General features: G+C 63.5%; 4 protein-coding genes across 9 annotated transcripts; 1 reads left to right on the top strand and 3 right to left on the bottom strand.

Moving 5' to 3' along the window:
- The first annotated feature begins 791 nt into the window (after positions 1-791).
- Positions 792-7,348, top strand: VWCE (von Willebrand factor C and EGF domains). 6 transcript variants are annotated; one of them, XM_068685494.1, is made up of 20 exons: positions 792-1,033; positions 2,087-2,181; positions 2,277-2,366; positions 2,491-2,619; positions 2,701-2,817; positions 2,894-3,010; positions 3,238-3,366; positions 3,448-3,770; positions 3,847-3,940; positions 4,010-4,092; positions 4,503-4,590; positions 4,725-4,810; positions 4,947-5,064; positions 5,283-5,368; positions 5,740-5,836; positions 5,940-6,025; positions 6,113-6,203; positions 6,305-6,387; positions 6,496-6,586; positions 6,705-7,348. In XM_068685494.1, exons 1-20 carry the CDS (start codon positions 924-926, stop codon positions 7,073-7,075), a joined length of 2,484 nt encoding a protein of 827 aa, XP_068541595.1. In that variant the 5' UTR covers positions 792-923; the 3' UTR covers positions 7,076-7,348. The 6 variants fall into 6 exon arrangements, with proteins under 6 accessions (XP_068541595.1, XP_068541592.1, XP_068541593.1 ...); XM_068685491.1 differs by lacking the exon at positions 792-1,033 and adding an exon at positions 1,103-1,283; XM_068685492.1 differs by lacking the exon at positions 792-1,033 and adding an exon at positions 1,106-1,283 and having other exon boundaries at positions 5,943-6,025.
- Positions 7,349-7,482: 134 nt separating this feature from the next.
- LOC137858099 (pepsin A-like) lies at positions 7,483-9,761 on the bottom strand. The gene is made up of 9 exons (XM_068685558.1): positions 9,438-9,761; positions 9,207-9,351; positions 8,973-9,090; positions 8,783-8,901; positions 8,495-8,694; positions 8,140-8,256; positions 7,906-8,050; positions 7,730-7,828; positions 7,483-7,662 (listed from the first exon to the last, which is right to left on the bottom strand). Exons 1-9 carry the CDS (start codon positions 9,491-9,493, stop codon positions 7,513-7,515), a joined length of 1,149 nt encoding a protein of 382 aa, XP_068541659.1. The 5' UTR covers positions 9,494-9,761; the 3' UTR covers positions 7,483-7,512.
- A 15-nt stretch (positions 9,762-9,776) lies between these two features.
- LOC137858126 (pepsin A-like) lies at positions 9,777-12,627 on the bottom strand. The gene is given in 9 exon segments (XM_068685594.1): positions 9,777-10,363; positions 10,478-10,570; positions 10,707-10,845; positions 10,918-11,024; positions 11,102-11,338; positions 11,443-11,561; positions 11,724-11,841; positions 11,960-12,116; positions 12,392-12,627. Coding segments are annotated over 9 exon segments (1,176 nt in total). The 5' UTR covers positions 12,448-12,627; the 3' UTR covers positions 9,777-10,213.
- A 1,863-nt stretch (positions 12,628-14,490) lies between these two features.
- On the bottom strand, positions 14,491-18,999 carry LOC137858095 (pepsin A-like). Its single transcript, XM_068685555.1, has 9 exons — positions 18,814-18,999; positions 18,196-18,352; positions 17,934-18,051; positions 17,193-17,311; positions 16,062-16,261; positions 15,858-15,974; positions 15,548-15,692; positions 15,206-15,304; positions 14,491-14,805 (listed from the first exon to the last, which is right to left on the bottom strand). The coding sequence occupies exons 1-9, from the start codon at positions 18,864-18,866 to the stop codon at positions 14,653-14,655; spliced, it is 1,161 nt and encodes a 386-aa protein (XP_068541656.1). The 5' UTR covers positions 18,867-18,999; the 3' UTR covers positions 14,491-14,652.
- Between the last annotated feature and the right edge of the window lie 2,447 nt (positions 19,000-21,446).

The following is a 21,446-nucleotide window of genomic DNA, read 5'->3' as shown; positions in this document are numbered from 1 at the left end:
GCTTGTGTCCAGCCGTGCTGGGCTGCACCTCACTTGGTGTGTGCATCCCATGGGTAACGGAATGGGGTCCTGGAGCCTGGGAGCTCTATGGGGAGGGAGCTCCCAGCCTGTGCTCAGCGAGATCTGGGCCACAGCAAGAGGGGAGAAAGAAGCCAGGATCCCAGGACAGGTTTTCTCCCAACTTCTTCCTTCCTTCCAGCAGCACTGCCAAAGAGGTTGGGCAGCATCCTGAAAGGCGAGCCTGTGCTGAAACGGGAGCTGGGCTTTCAGCAGGTCTGAGCTGTTGGGCAAGCCCTGCTTTCTTCGAGGAATTCACGTGGAGGCTATATTTGGACATCTCTGCCTGTGTTTAGGAGGGGGGAAGTGGACTGTGACCCTCTGCAGCAAGCCTGCAGCGTGTGCTCGTGCTCCCTGGGAGCAGGCGCCTTTCAGTAGCTCGGGAGCTCCTTTTGCCTGCCCAGAGCTGCTCCAGTCCCTGTTCTCCTTCCCCACATCCAAACCCAGCTCTGCCCAGCTCCCCAGCACCCTGAGCAGCGCGGGGCTACAGGTGCAGATGCTCCCAGCCTCCCTGCAGCAGGGATTTTGGCAAATTTGGTGCACGGCTCTCATCCCAGGCATAAAAACCCTGCTCCATGTTTACCCCTCCACATCCCCTACATGTTGCACCCCAGAGCCATGCACCCCACACTGCTGGTGCACGGGGTGACCGTGCTCGGGGTGATGCCACCAGGGCAGGGTCCTGCCCGTGGCTGGGCAACCCCGGGCAGGTTTTTAGGGCCGGCACGGAGCTGAGGGCAGCGGGTGGGTGCTGCCACTGCAGGGACTGACCCCTTGCGACCAGGGGCCAGCCGCCCAGCCCTTTGCTCCCTGCTCAATCATTTACCTGCCCGCGACCTTCGCTTGGGGGCGAGGGCCGTGGGGGGATGCGCGCCGTGCCAGGGGGGGCCCCGCAGCACCCCTCGCCCCTCGCTGCGCCCTTCCCCACCGGCCCCGCTCCACTTTGGCCCCTTTATCTGCTGCGTGCTCCTCTTTGGTGGGTCCCCGCGCAGGGCTGGGAAGGCAGCCCAGTGCCGCCAGGAGGAGGAGGAGGGGTGGGGAGAGGCCAGGCCGGAGCTTTGCCAGATGTGGGAAAGGAGAGAAGGGGGGACGCTCGCCGCTCGCTCGCTTCCCCCCCTGCTCCCTCTCCGTGCAGCCGGCCTCGGGGACCCCATCCCGGGGGGGACGCGCGGGTGTCACCGAGCCGGGGGCGAGCGCGGGGGCTCGGCGAGGCGGGGAGGCGCCGGGTGAGCATCCCCACGCGCGGGGTGGGAGGAGAGCCGGGTCCCCCCCGGCGCTCCCCGCTCTCGCCTCCCTCCACCCCCCGCATTGTTCCCGGCCCGGCGGGCGGGAGGAGGAGCAGGGCCAAGGGCCAGCATGCGGTAGGCGCCCGTGCCGTGCCGCGCCGTGCCGCGCCGTGCCGCGCCGTGCCGCCGGGGAAGGCAGGCAGGCAGGAAGGCAGGCAGGAAGGCAGCGCTGCGAGCGTGCTGGAGCCGCCTGTCATGTTGCTCGAGCTGCTCGTCCAGGCTGCCTGTGTGTCCCTGTTCCTCCCGGGCGGCCAGGGCAGGGTGTACCCCGGGAGGAAGAAACCAGCCAGCTTTGCCGTGGAGAGGTAGCCGGGTCCCCCCTCTTTTTTTTTTTTTTTTCCTTCTCCCTCTCGCAGCTGCACCTGGGAGCGGTGGCACGCCGAGCCCTCGGCTGCTTTCGGGGCTCCCCGTCCCGTCCCGGGGCTGGCACCCGCTCGTGGCTCCGTCTGCACGGGGGCGAGGAGAGCGTGAGCCTCGCGTGGGGCTCGCTCCCCGTGTCCCTGTGCTCCTCGGGGACGTTTCTCCCCTGTCACCACGCGCTGGGGCGCTTGGACCAGCTGGGGTGCGAGTCCTCTCCGGCTGTCCCACCTCCTTGGGGGCTCGCTCCATGCCCTGGTGCGCCCCGAGCCCGCCTTCACACTGCATGGGATGGGGCGTCTGTGGGCACGTGGGTGCCCGCTGCCACGTGCGTCCCGCTCCCCGTCCTCATGGGCTCGGCCCCTCTGCCTCTGTCCCTCGCCCAGGCGCCGCGTGGGGCCCCACGTCTGCTTCTCAGGCTTCGGCAGCGGATGTTGCCCCGGCTGGATGCTGGCTCCGGGCAGCGGGCAGTGCACCCTGCGTGAGTACAGGCACCCCAGGCCCTGCTGCGCTCCCCAGGATGGGGCTGGGGGGTCCCCGCGCCCCTGACCGCTGCCCTGTCCCCGTGCCCTGCAGCTCTCTGTCCCTTCGGCTGTGGCAGTGGCTTCTGCATCGCCCCCAACCTCTGCTCGTGCCCGGATGGAGAGCAGGGCATCACCTGCCCAGGTAGGGTCCCTATCCCCTCCTGGGGCACGAGCGAGTGCTGTGGTGCCGCAGGGTTGGAGGGGGGAGCGTGGGAGGGTTCCAGGGGTGGCCCCGGTGCCCCGCGGAGCCCCTGCTTGCCTTTCAGAGCCCACGGGGACGTGTGGGGAGTACGGCTGCGACCTCTCCTGTAACCACGGCGGGTGCCAGGAGGTGGCCCGCGTCTGTCCCCTCGGCTTCTCCATGGTGGAGACGGCCAACGGCATCCGCTGCACCGGTGAGACGGGCGGGTTGTCGAGGCGCGGCGGGGGGCTGGCGGTGTTTCCCCCGGCTCCTAGATGTCCCCCCTCGCCCCCAGACATTGACGAGTGCCTGAGCGCCGCCTGCGAGGGGCTCTGCGTCAACACCGAGGGCGGCTTCGTCTGCGAGTGCGGCCCCGGCATGCAGCTCTCCGCCGACCGCCACAGCTGCCAGGGTGCGCGGGGCCGGGGGTCAGGCGGGGGCCAGCGGGGCCGAGCTGGGCCCGCCGAGCCTCAGCCTCTGCCCGGCAGATACGGACGAGTGCCTGGCCACGCCGTGCCAGCACCGCTGCAAGAACAGCGTGGGCAGCTACCGCTGCTCCTGCCGGCCCGGCTACCACCTCCACGGGAACCGGCACTCCTGCGTGGGTGAGCGCTGCGCGCCGGCCCCTCTCCGTGTCGCCACGAGCCCCAGGCTGCGGGGACGAGGTGGCCGTGGGCACGGTGCTGCCGCCACCTCCTTGGCCTTGCTTGGGCCGTGCCCGAGGAGATGGTGCAGTGGGCACCCCTGTGCGTCGCGCTGGAGGGGGTTTTTCTCCCCCGTGAGCCGGCTCCTGCCTCCTGCCCGGGCACCGATGAGTCCTCGTGTTCCCCAGATGTCAACGAGTGCCGGCGGCCGGGAGACAGACGCGCCTGTCAGCACGCCTGCCACAACACCCCGGGCAGCTACCTGTGCTCCTGCCGCCCCGGGTACCGGCTCAGCGGTGACAGGGTCTCCTGCGAAGGTAGCTGGAGGCTCCTCTTGCCAGGGCAGGTGAGCAGGACCCCACGTGCTCCCCGAGTGACACCCACTCCTTCCCTTCTAGGCTTCCCCAAGTCCATCCTGGCGCCCTCACCCATCCTGCAGTCCCTGCAGCATCCCCCCACGCTCGTCCTGCTCCCTCCCGGCCCTGGGGGACCCCTCCTGGTCCCCAGGGGCTCTCCCTCTTCCCACCTCCCCGCCGCACCTCCGGGCACCCAACCTCCTCCCTCCTCACCCACCACCGTGTCCCCGGCCACCGAGCTGTCCCCACACGGGGAGGGAGCCCCCGGTACGGCCGCCCCAGCCCCTCGCTGCTGGTACCGGGGGGCCCTCCGGGAGCCGGGCACTCGCTGGATGGAGCCGGGGTGCCGGAGCTGTGCCTGCCAGGTAAGTGCTCTCTCTCCCCGTGCCACTGCTCGCCATGCCAGCTGGCCGTGGCGCTGAGCTGTGCTTGCCCCCGCAGGGAGGACGAGTGCTCTGCGAGGCCATCAGCTGCCCCGTGCCTTGCTCCCACCCGCTGCCCGCTCCAGCCGGGGGCTGCTGCCCCAGCTGCACAGGTGAGCCGTGGCAGCCCCCAGCCCTGCGCCCCAGCACGGGCCCCCCCTTGACCCTCCTCTGGTTTGCAGGCTGCTTGCACGAGGGGGTGGCCCGTGCCGAGGGCGACGTCTTCTCTCCGTCAGATGGCAACTGCACCGTGTGCGTGTGCCTGGTGAGTCCACGCCGTGCTGCAGGGGGGTGGGCTGGGAGCGGGGCCCGGGTCCCATCCCTCATGGCACTGTTGGGATGCCTCGGGCTGGGCTTTGTCGGCACCGGGTGCCCGTTTTGGGGAGGTGTCACAGTGCTCGGGGAGGCAGCTCCAAAGCTGTGGGGTGGGGGCCAAAATGGGAGCTGCAGGTTGAGATGGGGGTGGGTGTTTTGGAAGTGCCACCCCACAGCAGGTCCCCGTTGTGCTCAGCATCAGGAAGACAAAGCCATTTTCTTCCCTTGAGGAGCAGCTCCCCAAAATTGTCACCGTGGTGGTGTCCAGCGCTGCCAGGCTCTGCTGGGGTGCTGGACTGGAGTGCATGGGGCAGACGCTTGCCTCCCCATGACCTCGCTGGGCTCTGCTCTGCTCCGCAGGCTGGAAACGTCTCCTGCATCTCCCCCGAGTGCCCCCCGGGCTCCTGCCCCAGCGCCTCGCCGCCCGACTGCTGCTCCTGCCAGCCAGGTGGGACCCCCATGTGGCGGGGGGCGAGGGGCTGTGGGTGGCACTGTCGGGGATGAGCCGTGGGGTCGTGGCGAGGCAGGACCGTGCTCTGCTCCCCGTCCCAGCCCTGCCCTCAGCACCTCTCTCCTCCCCAGCAAAGTGCAGCTTCCGCGGCCGCACGTACGTGCACGGAGCCCGCTTCAGCTTGGACGAGGACGACTGCACCACCTGCATCTGCCGGGTGGGTCTGGGGACCCCACAGCAACCTGCCGGGGGGCACGGCCTTTGTCTGGTGTCCCGTGGGGCGGAGGGACGCCGCGGGCAGGACGGGTGGCCCCGGCACGGAGCCGGTGCGTGAGGTGTCCCCGTCTCTGCAGGGTGGCGAGGTGGAGTGCTCCTTCGCCCCCTGCCCGGCGCTGGATTGCCCCCAGCACCAGCGGCACCTGCGGCCCGGGCAGTGCTGCTTCACCTGCAGGGACCCCCCGCGCCCCTCGGGTGAGCCAGCACGGGGGTCCCTGCGGGCTGGGGGAGCTGGGGGAGCTGGGGGAGCTGGGGTGCACGCGGATGGGATGGGCGTTTGGGGGCACAGTCATGGGGTTTGGGGGCAGGGAGCGGGCTCATGCACCACCCACGTGCATGGAGAGGCTGGTGGGCTGGGTGCCCGCATCCCTGTGGGTGTCCCTGTCCCCACCCAGGTGTCTGTCCCCCCCCAGGCTGCTTCGTGGATGACAACGGGGTTGAGTTTCCCGTCGGACAGATCTGGTCTCCGGGCGATCCCTGTGAGTTATGCATCTGCCAGGTGAATGAGAACCTGCTCTGCTTCACTCCTCCTACCCATCCCCGACCCTGTCCCTGTCCCCTGCATCCCTGGGCGTGCGGGGCATGGAGAGACCAGCTCTGGGAAGGAAAGAGGTTTAGACACCGAAGCCAAGTCCCTCTCCGGCTGCCTCCTGCCTCCAACGTGCTGCCTTTGCCTCTCCTCCAGCCGGGCTCCCGGGACACCCAGCCCTACCCTCGGGACACCAGGCTGCTCGTGGCCGTGGTCCCTGGCAGCTCCCCAGCTCCGTGGGCTTTTGCCCCTTCGATTTGGGGTTTAAACCCGTCAGTTTGGGGTTTAAGCCTGCCAGCACGGGCCCAAGGTCCCTGCCACGTGCCTCTCCCCCCCTGCAGGCTGATGGCTCGGTGAGCTGCAAGAGGACGGACTGCGTGGAGACGTGCCCCTACCCCATCCACATCCCCGGGCAGTGCTGCCCCGACTGCTCGGCAGGTGACAGGGACATGGGGGGCACTGGGGGGGGCCGGGGTGAGGCTGCCCCCAACAGCCAGCCAGCCTGGGGGTCTCCGGGGCTGCAAGCCTGCTCTCCTCCCGGCAGGATGTACCTACATGGGACAGATCTTCTACAACAACGAGACCTTCCCGTCCCTCCTGGACCCCTGCCTCAGCTGCATCTGCCTGGTGAGGCAGATGGGGGCTTCTCTGGGGGCTTCCCCCCCCCTCCCCAAACCCACGCTAACGCCCAGCCCTCACGTCTCTCCCTGCCAGCTGGGCTCGGTGGCCTGCTCGCCCGTGGACTGTGCCATCTTCTGCACCTACCCCTTCCACCCCGAGGGCGAGTGCTGCCCTGTGTGTAACGGTGAGAGCCCGGGGAGGGGGCACAGGACCACGGCCCCCACCCTGCCGGTGCCCCCCCGCCCCGCTCTGAGCGCTGCCGCCCCCCCTCCCCGGCACCCCTAGACTGCAACTACGAGGGCAGGAAGGTGGTGAACGGGCAGACCTTCAGCCCCGAGGGACAGCCCTGCACCCGCTGCACGTGCCAGGTGAGCCCGCGGGGCACCCGTGGGGCTGCGCCGGGGAGCGGGCGGCTCTCCCCTGCCTCCTTCCTCTTCATCCTCCTCCTCCTCCTCCTCCTCCTCCTGCCGCTGCAGCTCGGGGAGGTGAGCTGCGAGGAGAGGCCGTGTCCCCACTCCTGCACCGAGCCCCCTGCGCTGCCTGCTGCCTGCTGCCCCGCCTGCCAAGGTACCGGGGGCTCGGCACCCCTTTGTGCTGTGGCTTTTGTGTGTCCCCCCCCCCCTCCACCCCAGGGACACTGGGCCGGTGGTGATGTTAACCAGGAGCATCTCTCCCTCCACCGCAGACACCCAGCTCCCACTGCAGAGCGGCGCCGTGCCCCCGTCCCCGTCCCCATCCCCGTCCCACAAGGAGCCCACCGGCACCCCCCAGCCTCCCCGCCACCACCTGGCCCAGCTCCTGCTGCACGCTGCCCCCTTCGGCCCCTCTCCTGGTGGGGAGCCCCCTTCCACCACCCCGAGCCCCCCCCGGCACCGTGGGGGGCTCTCGGCTGCTGCTCTGCCCCCTGCTGCCCCCCCTGCAGAGGCCACGGGACCCCCGGCTCCCACGGGCAGCCCTGGGTCGAGGCGGGACGCTGAGGGGCACCCCGGGGACGCGGACCCCTCGGCCGTGCCAACAGCCAGCAGGGAGAGCCCCGGCGGGCACGCGGCTCCCTAGAGCCACCCTGCCTGGAGGAGGAGGAGGAGGAGGAGGAGGAAGGCTGCAGGACCAGCAGGCCTGGCTGGCCAGGCGTGGCTGGGGACGGGGCGCTGAGGCACGCAGGTGGCCGTGCCGAGCACCCCGGGATGGTGACACGTCCCCGCGCCCCGCTCTCTCGGGCGGAGGGTGCGGGGTCCCCCAGCTCCTCACCGCCCCATGGCGCAGGAGGCTGTGGGGCCAGGGGGCCAGTGCCAGCTACTCCCTCCCCCAATAAAGTCACCCTGGTATTTATGCTCCCTGCTCCTGCTTGCGCACACCAAGCTTGCGCCCAGCTCGGGGCGCTTTGGCACGGTCCCGGAGGTGCTCGTCCAGCCCAGTGTGGCTTTGGGGGCAGGAGGGACCTGCCCGTGCTGCCCAGCTGGGGACTTTATTGTGGCCAGGCGCTGTGGCATGCATCAGACGGCAGGTGCCAGCCCCACCATGCCGTTGGCCCTGTCGAAGACGCTGTAGTAGCGGCGCAGGAAGATGTCCCCAAGGATCCAGAGCTCGCCGCTGGCCGTGGGCAGGGCGTAGCCTTCGAAGCCGCTCATGCAGGAGCCGTCCTCCTGCTGGTGGGGACGGGGTGAGGGGCAGCGAGGCCTCAGGGGCCGGGTGCCCGTGCTTGGTGCTCACCTGGAGGATGTAAGCCTGGGGGGGCAGCGGGAACTGCGTGCCGGCAATGACGAAGACGATGTCGGGCAGGAGCTGGATGTAGCTGCAGCTCACCGAGTACTGCGGGGAGGGGACGGCGTGGCCTCAGCCCTCGTGGGGAGCCACCAGCTTCCCCGTCCCCGTCCCCGTGAGCTCACCACGCCGCTGGGGCTGCGCCTGGCCCCCATCTCGTACTGGATGTTGCCCACGCTGCGGCTGGGGCCGGCCAGCAGCGAGGTGCCGCTGTCCACGATGGCCTGGCAGCCGTAGGGGCAGGCGATGGGGCGGCCGTACATGGTGATGCTGGGGGGGGGCACAGCGGGCTCCATGAGGCCAGGCGCCTCCCCCCTGTTTGCCAGGGCCCCCTTCCCCCCGCCACGTCCCGGCGCTACCTGTCCACCTTGATCTGCCAGTAGGACTGGGCGGTCAGCGGGATCCAGCTCAGGTTCCCGGTGAAGTAGGTGTCGTCGATGCCCCCGAACAGCACGAAGCTGCCGTTCTGCTTGTTGCTGGGTCAGCAGGAGGCAGGGAGGGGAAGGGCTGGGGGTGTTGGTGCCCCCCAGCCCCCCAGCAGGAGCTGTGCACCTCAGAGGGCTGCTGCTGAGCCCGGTGCTGCACGTGTTGTTCCCAAAACGGGTTCTGGGCTCGCCTCGATGGGAGGCTTTCCCCATCATTTGCACCGTGTGGGGCCACCAGCTTGCCCCGAAAGCACGAGGAGGGGTTTGCCTGGGTCCTGCCAGCACTTACGGGGTCAGGTAGATGGAGAAAAGGTCCTGGGACACCAAGCCTTGGCTCATCATGTTGTCAAAAATCGGGGTAGCGCCGGAGGAGGAGATGCTGGGGAAGGCCAGCCCCAGGAATCCATCGAAGGGCGCTTGGGCAAGGAAGGAGCCAGGCTCCGACAGGCTCAGCCCAAACACCTGGTTCGGGACTTGGATGTTCCCAACCTGGTGGATTAGAGCGGGGAGGCTCGGGGATGCCCCTGCCTCACCCCCCGGCCCAGCTCCATGCCCCGGCTCGCCCACGGGTGCTCACGGTGACGGTGTCGTAGCCCAGGACGCCGACCATGCTGCCGGTGCCGTACCAGGTGGCCACGCTGGTGGTGGTGCCGCGGTAGGTGGAGGAGCGCGCCGGGTCGAAGCGCCGGTGGTTGGCTGCAGCGATGGGATAGCTGAGACCCACCCACCCGGGGGTCCCCGGCGTCCCCCCGCCCCGTGACACTCACCGCAGGCCCGGCTGGAGCAGTACACCGAGGGCACCCACAGGTTGGCTGAGCCGGTGTCGAAGATGACGGAGAACTCCTGCGGTGGCGTGCCGATGGAGATGGTGCCCACGTACTCCAGCTGCCAGCAAAGGGCACCGAGTGTGTGTGCGTGTGTCACAGCCCCCCCAAAACTGTCCATCTCCCCCCCCACATGTCCCCGTGTCCCTGCACTGGGGTTCCCTGCCAAGCACTCACGTCCATGTAGTTTGCCAGGGGCTCGGTGGCAGCGGTGGGATGATACTTGGCTGCTGGGGAGGGGCTCTGCTGCAGCAGGACCCTCCCCAGCACCCCGCCATCCAGCAGTGCTCGCCGCAGCGATTTCCTCCGGTGCAGGCTGACCCTGCATGAAAGGCTGATGCTGAGCATGGGGACGGACGGGTTTGGGTCCTGGGGTGCCCCTGCCCCGACCGCCGGTGTCCCCCTCACCTGGTCTCCAGGGTGTGGGCAACCACCACCACCCCCAGCAGCCACAGCCACCTCATGGCGCGGGGACGTGTACGGTGGCACCAGGGCACCTGCCCTTATGCCGGAGGGCACAGAGGCGTTCCCGGATGAGGCGTGCCAGGCACCCCGATAAGGCAGCCCGTGCACCCCGGTTGGTGGCATGGCTCGGCACTTATCGGCAGCCTCCGGCCCCCAGCGAGCGAGGTGTGGGATGTTTGCACAGCCGGGGGCACCGCGGGGAGCAGGCAGGGGCTGTGCCACCGGTGGGACCCAGAGGTGGCACCGGGCAGCATCTGCCACCATCCCCTGCATCCCCAGGCAGAGGTGCTGGCTGCCCTCCCCGCATGCAGGAGCCACGTGTGGCTTGCCAGGGGCTGGGGAAGAGCCACCCAGGAGCTCTCGGGGGCTCAGCGGCCTGTGCCAGCCCTCCTGGCGAGCTGTGTGCCAGGAACAAACACGGCGCGGGCGAGCCGTGCCAGCGCGGCGGCGGCTTGTCCCTGATAAAACACCCAGCCAGCAGCGCTCGTGGGCAGCATCCGCCGTGCAGGGGGTCACCTCCCCGCGCTCAGATCCCACCCAGCACCACCTCAGCCTGACATTATGGGGCCACAGCCTGCCCACGCCGCGGGGGCCCGCTCCAGCCCTTTCCAGAGAAAAACTCAGCACGCGGATGCTTTTCCATGGCTTTATTGTGCGCAGTGACAGCAGCGGGGGGGGGCAGGAGCGCAGGGGCCGGCCTGGCCTGGGGGAGCGTGCGCTCAGGCCAGCGGGGACAGCCCCACCTTGTTGTTGGCCCTGTCGAAGATCACGTAGTACTCGCGGATGAAGACGTCCCCGAGGATCCAGAGCTCGCCCTCCTCGGTGGGGGTGTCCATGCCTTCGAAGCCGAGGCTGCAGAACCCATCGCTCTGCAGACGAGGACGTGGATGGAGATGGTCACCAGCTGCCCGGACCCCCCCCACACACACACACACCTCCCCCTGCAGGGTCCATCCCTGTCCCCGTCCCCGCGGGGTGCTCACCTCTATCACGTAGGCAGTGGCTGGCACGGTGAATTTCTTGCCGTTGATTTTGAAGGCGACGTCGGGCAGGCTGCTGACGGCGCTGCAGCTGATCTGCAGTGGGGACGGGGTCAGCAGCCACCCTGACACAGCTGCTTGTCCCACGGGGACCAGCAGCCGGTTGGCTTTGGCCATCAGAGGGGACAAAACAAGGGGTCCCCGACAGTCCCGTGCTCCCTGCCCGCCTCACCTCGCCTTCGGAGTTGGCACCCAGGGCTTTATAGATGCGTCTGAGGGCGAGGGTGGGCACAGCCAGCAGCGAGGTGCCGGTGTCCACGATGGCCTGGCAGCTGAAATAGCAGGCGACGGACTTCTCGCCGACAAAGACTCTGCAGGAGACAGAGGGTGAGCTCCCGGAGGGGCCAGGGGCCGAGCGCCCACAGCGTCACCGCCGGGAGTACCTCTCCATGGTGATCTGCCAGTAGGTTTCGGCGGAGAGCGGGATCCAGCTGATGCCATTGGTGGTGTAGGCAGGGTCAATGCCACCGAAGAGGACGAAGCTGCCGCTCTTGTCGTCCCTGAAGGGGGGAACCATCAGACACAGCCGTCCCGTGGCTCAGGACCCCGTGCTGCCGAGGGGAGAACATCCCCTGGCAGGGCTGGGTGGCTCCGCGGGGCTTACTTGCTCAGGTAGACGGAGAAGAGGTCCTGGGCCACCAGGCCCTGGCTCATCATGTTGTCAAAGACAGGGGTGGCCCCGGAGGAGGAGATGCTGGGGAAGGCCAACCCCAGGATGCCGTCGAAGGGGGAGTAGTAGAAGATGGTGCCGGGCTCGGTCTCAGCCAGCCCAAAGATCTGGTTGGCGACCTGGATGCTCGAGACCTGGTTGGAGAGACAGGGAGAAGGGGACGGGCTGGGTTGGGGCGCACGGTGTCCCCGTGTCCCCGTGTCCCACAGGACGGGCAGCCGGCCGGCCGCTGCCTTACGGTGACGGTGTCGTAGCCCAGGATGCCGGTCATGCTGCCGGTGCCGTAGGCAATGGAGACGCTTTCGTTGGTGCTCACGAAGGTGGAGGACTCGGAGGGGTTGAAGCGCTTGTGGTTTTCTGTGGGTACAGGAGAGGGATGGTCACGGCTTGTCCCAACACCCTGCTGCCACTGAGGCACGGGGCGGGCTGCGTCCCCAGCGCTAGGCACCCACAGGGACGGGGACACCTCCTGCAGCCCACCCGGGGGTCCCCGGTGTCCCCCCACCCCGTGACACTCACCACAGGCCCGGCTGGAGCAGTACACTGAGGGCACCCACAGGTTGGAGGAGCCGGTGTCGAAGATGACGGTGAACTCCTGGGCCGGCGTGCCGATGGAGATGGTGCCGTAGTACTCGTTCTGTCAAAGTGGGGAGGGTTAGGCAGGGGGACAGGAGGGGGATGGGGGACGGGATGGGGGCAAGGGGGACAGTTAGGGGCCCGCAGCCCCACGGGGGCCATGCTGGTGCCACGCTCACGTTCATGTAGTTCTGCAGAGGCTCAGAGGAGGTGGTGCCGGCGAGGACGGGGAAGTATTTGGAGGCCTGGTTGTGGGGGTGCTGCTTGAGGAAGGGCTCCAGCAAGCCCTGCTCCTCCAGCCTCTGCCGCAGGGACTTCATCTTCCTCAGCGGGATCCTGGGGTGCGGGAGGGGACGGGGCTCAGGGCTGGGGGCTGCGCTGTGCCCTCGCTCTGCGCCCCTTCCTGCAGCCCCTCCTAGGGACCGTGGCCACCCGCACTGTGCCTTGGCCACGGTGATGGCTGGGGGCTGTCCCCCAACCCTGCCGTGTGCCACCCCAGCCGTGACCCTTCCACGATGCCTTTACAGCCCAGTTTCCCCCACATCATCCTCAGGGGGTCCCGGGGACCACCCCAGCAGCACGCCCACCACCCAAATCCCCCCAGCGCTCACTTGGAGGGGAGGCATTGTGCCAGGGCCACCAAGCCGAGGAGCAGGAGCAGCTTCATGGTGGCTCTTCACAGCGAGGCGCACCGGTGCCAGCGGAGAGGCGGCGAATGTGCCCGCTGCCCGGGCTGAGCTCCATATATACAGCGCCGGGCTTGTTTGGCCGGCTGCCCCGATAAGAAAGGCAAACGGCAGGGTGGGCGTTATCGCAATGTCCGCAGAGGACACGGGGGGAATGTCAATCTGAGGGCTCGCCATCTTCACCGGGGAGCCGCGCGGCCTGCCCGTGGGGATGCTTGGCGCAGGCTGGGCTGGGGAAGGAACATTTCCTGGTGCCCTGGGGTGTCGCTGGGGGGCCCTGGGAGTTGTGGGGCCAGCATGGGGCTGGCTGCAGTCCCCAGGCTGCTGCAAGGTGCAGGGTGAGGACCCCCCCGGTGTCCCAGCCCCAGTGGGTGCTGCACCGAGCCCTCCTGCACTGCCTGGGGAAGGGACAGGGGGTGGCCACGGCCAGGGGACAACGCAGTGGCTGTGAGCCTGTGATGGGTGAAGGGGCTTGAACCAGGGGCTCCACTGAGCGCCGGTGCCAGGGGCTCAGGAGCAGCACTGGAATGCGTTTGCCTAAACATGCACCGACGTCCAGCAGGTAAATACGGGGTTTTCCTTGACAGCTTCACCAGCACAGGTGCCAGGTGCTTTTCCCTTCTCACGGAGGTGTTTCTGTCCCCTTCCCTGAGGGCTCCCAGCCCTGCTCCTGGCATCGAGCAGGAGCTGAGACCTGAGCTTCTTCCAGCTCCTTGCCTTGCCCAGGGTGCCAGCAGCTCCTGATGGCCCGGCGTCGAGCCCTTCCCTAAGCAGAGCTAACTGAGATCCTGGCTTTGGCTCGGGGACACGCAGGGCTCCTTCTCTGTCACCCCCTCGTCCCTGTGCAGGGCCATCGGGGTGATGCGAAACCCCAGTCCCGCACAGACCAGAGGAACCGTGCTGCTGGGGTCCTGGTTCATCCCCATCCGTCTGCCTGCAAAACTGGGACCCACTGGGGGACAAAACTGGGACCCACTGGGGCAAGAGTTTCTGGGGATGCTGCCGGCCAGGATAACACACAGGATGCCTGCGCTGGCAGCATCAGAGGCACTTGGCTCTGGTTCGGGCACCGCAGTGCCACATCGGAGCTGTGGCTGCAGGCACGGTCACCTTGTCCTGAGCGTGGGGCACTGGAGGAAAACAAAGAGGGAGCCTGCACCAGCGAGCACCAGCCTCAGGCCAGCTCCGAGCAAGGTGAGGACGGAGGATGGATGCTATCTGCACGTGGGAGAGGAAGGAAGAACAGCCTGGGCTTGGCTGACCCCTGGAATGGAAAGTCTGGACCCAGCGGGAGCTGCAGGCTCCAGCCCTGCGTGGAGCCCTGGCATCGCGCTCCCCGCTGGCCCTGTGCCGCCTGCCCCTGCCCGCGTCCTGCCAGGATTTACGGAGAAAAACAGAAATGTTCCCAAGCCGGGTGGCTGCTCCCACTCTTCAGCTAGGCTGGAGATGAAAATAAGAAGCCTTGCGAGCCTTTTACCAGCTGAGCTGGCTTTTTTTTGCAAAATATTTGTCACACCGGGCACAACGCTGCTGGGGAGACCCTGGGAAGCAGAAGGGATCGCCGCACACTGGCATGGCAGCCTTCTTGCTGGGGAAGGAGCACGAAGCAAATGGGCAAATGCTCTTATTGCATTTGAAAATTAAACTGGGAAAGCCTCGTGTTCAGGGTGGTGTTGTAGTGAGATGACAGCATTCTGTATCCTGGTTGTCCTTGTGGTGATCTCCTTCCTAGCAACCCAAGCTCCAGAGCAGCAGCGAACGGAGCTGAAGCTGAAAGCCAGCCCCACAAGCAGGTTGTGTTGTACCCTAAAAACGTATGTCCTGTGTGCATGTGCTGATATACAGGGCTCTGGGTGAGAGGGCCCCTTCTGGACACGCGCAATTATATCCCAAATTCCGCCTCCCCCTTCACTGTGTCATGCAATAAAGACTCCAAGTGATTTCCAATCTTTTTATTCTCACCGCAGACCCGTTACTGCCCAGAACCGTTGCTAAAAGAGCCAGACGAGCGAAGCCACCCAGGATCCGGGTTGCATTTTTGCAATGGAAAGAAATCATTTGTCAAATTCTGACAAACTCACTCCTCCATCAACAGACACCGGGGCCGGGAGCCGATGAATCTGCAGGCTGTGGAAGCCCCCAACTTGCCGGGCTCGGTGCAGGGGGTGTGGGGGTCCCTGGGGCACTCAGCACTGCTGCGCTGCCGGGGCTAAGCCCACCCGGCGGTGGGCTCTGTCAAAAACACTGTAGTACTGGCGGAGGAAAACCTGACCCAGGATCCAGAGCTCCGTGGGGACGGTGATGCTCTCAAAGCCGCTCTTGCAATAGCCGAGGTAGATCTGCAAATTTAGGGCAAACAGGGAGCCTGAATTCTCCCCGTTCAGCTAGCTGCATAGCTCAGGAAGCAGCACAAGATCCTTTTAATGTGTTAAAATCCCCAACGTCCATATTTAGGGAACATTAAGATGGACCAGGGCTTAGATGAGAAGCCTTGAAATACAGCTGGTGATCGCAGGGAAGTTTAATACCAAGTGCTGACTTGATAGAAGTTAACAGCAAGTTAAATAACTAAATAATAATGAGCTATTCATAATTAGTAATAATAATAATAAGTTAAAAATGCTGTGCATATATATATATATTGGTGGCATGGTGCAACCCCTCCGTCACTTATGCCCTCATGCCCTGGGGCGGGGGAAGAAGAGCTGCCCCCAGGCCGGCTGTGCAGCAGGCACTCACCTGCTGGATGTAAGTCTTGGCAGGCACGGGGAACTTGGTTCCCCTGATGACAAAGATGATATCAGGCAAGCTCTTCTTGGCTCTGCAGCTGATCTTGTACTGCGAGGGAAAACGCAGCATGAGGGGCTGAAAGCATCACGCCACGGGCGATGCTTCCAGAGAGCATCAGGTGAAGAGACACCTCTGGGTCCACCCAGAGCAAGGTGCCCAGGACCACGTCGTGGTGGCTTTTGGAGATCTCCAAGGAGCCTCCACAAGGAGGGAGCAGAAGTGGCAGCCCCACCGGTGAAGGCAGGACCTGCCCCGGTCCCAACCACGTGGATCCTCTCCCCCTGCCCTCACCTGGCCGCTGGGGTACTCGGAGGCCCCGATGTGGTGCTGGATGGTGGCGATGTCTCGGGGGGGTCCGGCCAGCAGCATGGTGCCGCTGTCAACCACGGCTTGGCAGCCCCTCGGGCACGCAACGACCCGGCCACGCATGATGATGCTGGAAAACAGCCCCAGAGAGCCTTCTGCCTACGTGTGTGCGAGGAATTTGCGTGGGTCCCGCCCCATCCCTTAGATTTTCTGAATTTTCTAAGCTGAACGTTTGGCTTTTGTGACAGATTTCTCCCTTCTTCGAAAGCTTTGGGTTGTGCAGGGCAGGGCTTACCGGTCCACAGCAATCTGCCAGTACGTTTCGGCAGAGAGGGGGATCCAGCGGAGCCTGCCAGAGAAGCAGGAGGAATCCATGCCTCCGAGCATCACGAAACTGCCCGTCCTGCTCTTGCTGGAGGTGAGAGGGGACAGCGGAGGCATGCTGAGCTGAGCAGCTGTCTCCTTGCGGACCAAGGGGGCTCTGCTGGTCCCCACTTACGAGCTGAGGTAGATGGAGAAGAGGTCCTGGGCCACCAGGCCCTGGCTCATCATGTTGTCAAAGACGGGGACGGCCCCAGAAGAGGCGATGCTGGGGAAGGCCAGCCCCAGGATGCCGTCGAAGGCGTGGTGGGTCAGAAAGGAGCCGGGCTCCTTCTTGCTGAGGCTGATGGCCTGGTTGCTGATCTGGATGTTTCCAACCTTGGTAGAGAAAAGAAGGGAAGAAGATGTGCTCCATTCTGGAAAAAAAAACACACGCTTTGCCCCCAGGGAGAGCGGGGAACCCTCTGGAGCATTCCCCACATGCTCCGTCCTCGCCTGGGAGCCCTGAGATAAGCCAGCAGCGAGCTGTGAGGCATGCACAAGGCAACGCTCAGCTCCGTCCTGCCCTGCGGGGCTGTGCCAGGCTGGTGGCAGCAGCTGCCCGCTCTGCCCGGCGGCAGAGGGCACCAAACCCCAGGCAGCATCCCCACGTCCTCCCTGGGAGCCAGACAGGGCTGGAGGGGAGCCGGGAGGCTTTTAGCCTGGTCTGCTTGTTATTGACGCAGCGGTGGCTGGGATGTGATTATTGTTCGATTAAATCCCCGAAGAGTGCTGCTTGCTCCAGAAAAAGGGCAGATTTCGATGTTCTGGTGTCCAGGCAAGGCTTGATTTGCCTCCCTGCATGCAGGAACCTTGCCTGGGCTCGTAGTGAGCTCAGACTACACAGGAGGGCTAAAGGACTTGTACAGAGAAGCACCCAGCAACTCCAAAAGGGACCCTTGCTAGAAAGGCTCCAGTTTACCCGCCGACGCCTTGCACTGGCACCAGAGGGAAGGGTTTTTCATTTTCCTGCTGCCAGTCACTTGTGGATGACTGGGCTCAATTCACCCTGCTCGGAAGCAGCTCGCAGGCTGCTCAGCACCTGCTTGGCTCCAAGCAGCCACAGCACGCCGTGTTTGTGGCCCAGCTGATGGCAGCAGCAAGAAGGTCTGAGAGCCCTGAGAGCAGGGGACGGAGCTGGAGAACCGCCAAGCGGGGACACAGCGAAGAAGCTTTGGAAATGCAGGACACGGCCCCTTGCAGGAACCAAGCTTTGGCTCTGAGCTGTTTCTATCCCGCCTCGCATTGGTCCCTCAGGAGCTGGACTCACGCGCACGGTGTCGTAGGCCAAGACCCCGCTCATGCTGCCGGTGCCGTACTGGATGGAGACGGGCTGGCCGGTGGCCTGGTGCGTGGCGGACAGCCTGGGGTCGAAGCGTTCGTGGCCGACTGCAGGGGCAGAAGGGGTGGCTGGTCACAGCACTGACCCTCCCCAAAGAGAAGGGCCAAGGCAGAACCCACGGGAGGATTCCTTTAGCTCCCGAGGCCATCAACACGGGCAGGCCCCGGTACCTACCTCCAAGGGCCGCTTTGGCCCCAAGATGGGCCAAATCCTTGTCCTCTGGGCAATATCTGCTCTTGCCGGAGGAAAGGAGCTCTGTTTCCTTTTGGCCTGCTGGCAGCCAGTGCTGTACAGAGCTAGCACACTGCTAAATGACCATTTGAGCAGCACCTGGGCCAAGCCATGCCGCGGGCTGTCTCTACACAGCTCCAGGTAGTAAATGGACAACACGCTTCACTGGCATCCACCCCACCTCACCTCTCACATCACTCTCTGGGCAGGCCTGGGGCTGCCTCGAGGCACCCACTGGCTCTGAACTGAAGCATCTCCCACAGCCTGCAGCCCTGCTCTCCTCGGGGAGAGCCTCAGCCTTCTCTCTGCCTGGCGCAGCAGCACCATGACTGCCCGCACCAACAGGAGGAGTGTTGGCGCCCCACACTTGCTCGGAGCGATGGGCACGGCGCGGGCAATGCCAGCCAGCCCTCACCCAGAGCAAGTCCCACCGCTCACCACAGGCCGGGCTGGAGCAGTACACCGAGGGCACCCACAGGTCGGAGGAGCCGGTGTCGAAGAGCACGAGGAACTCCTGCGGTGGCGTGCCGATGGAGATGGCGCCCACATACTCAGCCTGCCACGGGGGAGAGGGAGGGTTTCGAGGGGAGCAGAGCTATTGAAAGCAGAATTTCCTCTTTTCTAGGGCTAGAACTCCTCAACACCCACCCCGAAATGAGGAGACTTGTGGACATCAACAGTACCCTCTGGCCACACTCACATCCATGATGTTCTCCAGGGGCTCTGTGGTGACACCACTCGTAAGGCCAGAGAAGAATTTGGATCCCACGCGGGAAGGCAGCGTGTTCGGGGAGGCCTCCAGCAAGCCCTGCTCCTCCAGCCTGTGCCTCAGGGACTTCATCCTCCTCAGCGGGATCCTGGCCAGCGAGGGGTGGCAGAGATGGGCAGGGGGTGAGAGGCTGGCCTCATGTTTGGATAAGCTGGTGCATGCAGCGTGGCGACAGTGCCACGAAATCATGTACTGTCAGCATCAGTCAGCTGTTACAGGGACCTGAAAGCTTGTGGATTTGGGTGTAAGTGTCATTTTGGAAATTACAGTTCAAAATGGTTGAAATAGAACTCACACATTGCAAGTAACAGCAAGCAATGAGCCCCGTCAGGGTACGCTTCGGTGGTCTAGTTCAGACGCTTGCCATAGAATCAAACTTCCATAGCTGTGCCCATGGGGGGAGGCTTGGGTCCAAGCACGGGTCTCCCCCAGCACCTCAGCCACCAGACCCCTTCCTGGGCATCCCCGTGGCCGTGGGGAGCCAGCTGAGCATCTCCCCCCGCTCCTCCTGCTGCCGCGAGGGAGAGCCACGAACCCCGCCGCACTCACCGGACGGCGCCGCGGGCGAGCAGCAGCACAGCGAGGAGCAGGACCAGCCTCATGGCCAGCTTGGGGAGATGAAGGAACGCTGCCGGAGGGGGTGAGGCCCCGGGGCTGCTGCCTGTTTGCTCACACGTCAAGTTTTTTGTGCGTGGGTGGCAAGCTCGATAAGAAATGCAGGTTTTTTCCACCAAGAGTCCTCAAGGAAGTTTTGGGGAAAAATGCGTTCTTCCCCAGCTTTGCAAGGTCTAACCACTTAACGGCCAGAGCTTTTCCTGATGGATAGCAGACTGTGAAGGAGCAGAACAGGCTTGGAACAGAGTGTTCCTGGTCATTTTAATTAAGAACAGAAGGAGGAAATGGATCACGGGGACCTCACATCACAGTTATGGGTCACTGTTTTTCTGGTGTGGTAGCAGAAATGCCCTGTGTGGACATCCCCATGCGATATACACCAGATAAACCCAAAGAATCAGAAGCACGCAGTTACTCAGGTAGACGTGAGGCTAGGAGGCATCTCACTGGGTTTGAGAACAACCCCTGCAGCTCTGCCAGGAAGGCAATGGCCACGAGGCTGGAGGCAGTCGCAGCAGATCAGTCCCGACAGCCAGGTGCCCAAAAAAGTCTCAGTGGGAATTGCGCAAGATTGGGCACCAACACTTACACTGCCTTTAACTATCATGTGGCTCATCCCACGGGACAAACAGGACTGTAAGTGGCTGTTCAGGCTCTGTGTGGCAAGGGACTTTGCTGATAAAGCTCAAGCTTTATCACTTGATAAAGCCCTATCAAATGGATCTGGTGCTGGGCAGAACTATCCTTGCTCTGTTTAGGAAAATACATCAATTCCTAGAACTCTTATCGGTGCCAGCTGGAAACGCTCAGCTTGAAAAAAAAAAAAACACCTTACTGATATATACTTTATCTTGGTAACAGAGATTAAGGAAGCAAACTTGTTTTCCTGTCCCTGTTCCCAATCTTTCCTGACCCTTCTGTAAGGGCAGACTGCGAGGAGGAAAGGCTGGTTTGATGCTCCTGCGACTTGAAGTAACAACTTTTGATTAACTTCCCCACTATGAAGGCAGGCCCGAGAGACGTCAGCTCCACTGCTGGGTGTATTTGTGAGGGGCAGGATGTGCAGGTGGTGAGGGCAGGTCTTGCTATCTGCTGTGATCACCGGCCGGGGGCAACCAACACAGCCTCTGTGGCTGAACCGTGTGGTTTGTGAAGCCTTCTGGTTACACAAGAGCAAGCACAGGAAGAGAATTGGTTGGGTTGTGGCTTGACAGATGGACAGCCAGAAGTGCATGTGTGACATGGTACCCAGAGCAAAGAGAAGTGCTTTCTTCTCATAAACTCACAATTAAAAGATGGGTGGGATTCTGAGAAAGGCTCTTCTGCTGTCGGAACCCTTCCCGGTTCAGGAAGATAACACTGTCTTGAAAAAAAAAAAAAAAAAAAAAAAAAAAAAAAAAAAAAAAAAACACAGCACTATCTTTTTTTTTTCCTTCTACAGGAAAAACGCCCCAGATTTCCTATGACTCTTTAGCTCAAAGGAACAGTCAACCAAAGCCACAAATGAACATGGCCAGACAATAAACCAAAGGCAACATCTGACAAAGGATCGGGGCTACTGAGTTGAACTCCTGTACACCTGACATTTTTTCAGCCTCGCACAGACTGTGAGTTACTTTCCTCCCTAGTCTTGCATTGCCACCCTCCACCTCAGAGCCCACAGAGCCACAGGCAAGTCGAATGCACTCATTAAGTCCTCCCTTGACAGCAGCACCCCTGGAATGTTTCCATTTTCCTCCAAAACACTTATGATGTATCACAACAACCAGCTGAAACCATCTCTTAAACTAAGGAGGCGAACAAGCAAGCAATGGGCACATCCTCCACATTAAGCAAAAAACACCCATCTTCCAAACTGTTAATTGCTGGGAGAACACTTTGCCGTTGGCACTGCTTTCCCATTCTGTTTCTTACGTCATTGCAAAAAACAAATTGGAATGCAAGCTTCTTTATCCTCTACTCAGTCCTTATAGCTTGATATAAATGGTGAACTGGATGTGCTCCAGCCATTCCACAATGCTGGAGACTGCTCCTCAAACAAGCCTTGGAAATACCAATCTCCCTTTGAAATGTCAAGTCCTTTTCCTGCAGTAACATTAGGTCTTGACCCGGTTATCAGCCCCGCTATGAACAAATTGGACCACAGAGCACTGACCGGATCCATATGACTCATGTTTATTATTCAGCAGCCAACGGGCCTCACGTGGTGCACGAGGACCAGAGGTGCCTTTCCTGAGACGCTTCTGCTCTACCTGCATGACCTTGCCTGGCCGCCTGTAGTCCCCTTCGCTTTCCTCACCACCCTGAGCCCCTCTTATCCAGCAGCACAGAGGTTTTCCCTGTCCTAAAATAATCCTAAAATAATCTGGTTTGCTCCCATAGGAGTGTGGAAAACTGAAGGACGGCTTCCCAAACAGCATGGCCTGATCAGGGCTGCCTTTGCCTCGCTGCTCAGGAACTTCCCTGTGTTTTATCTTGAGAGGGATTTACTTTTATGTCTTGGTTCCAGCTACGCCACCTGAAAATAATGTTGTTATATGAGTTTTTGGCACGTGGCAGAGGCATCT

Source organism: Anas acuta, chromosome 5, assembly GCF_963932015.1.
Source record: "Anas acuta chromosome 5, bAnaAcu1.1, whole genome shotgun sequence".
In the NCBI taxonomy this organism is placed as follows: Eukaryota; Metazoa; Chordata; class Aves; order Anseriformes; family Anatidae; genus Anas; species Anas acuta.
This window is presented reverse-complemented; position numbering and strand designations above follow the sequence as displayed.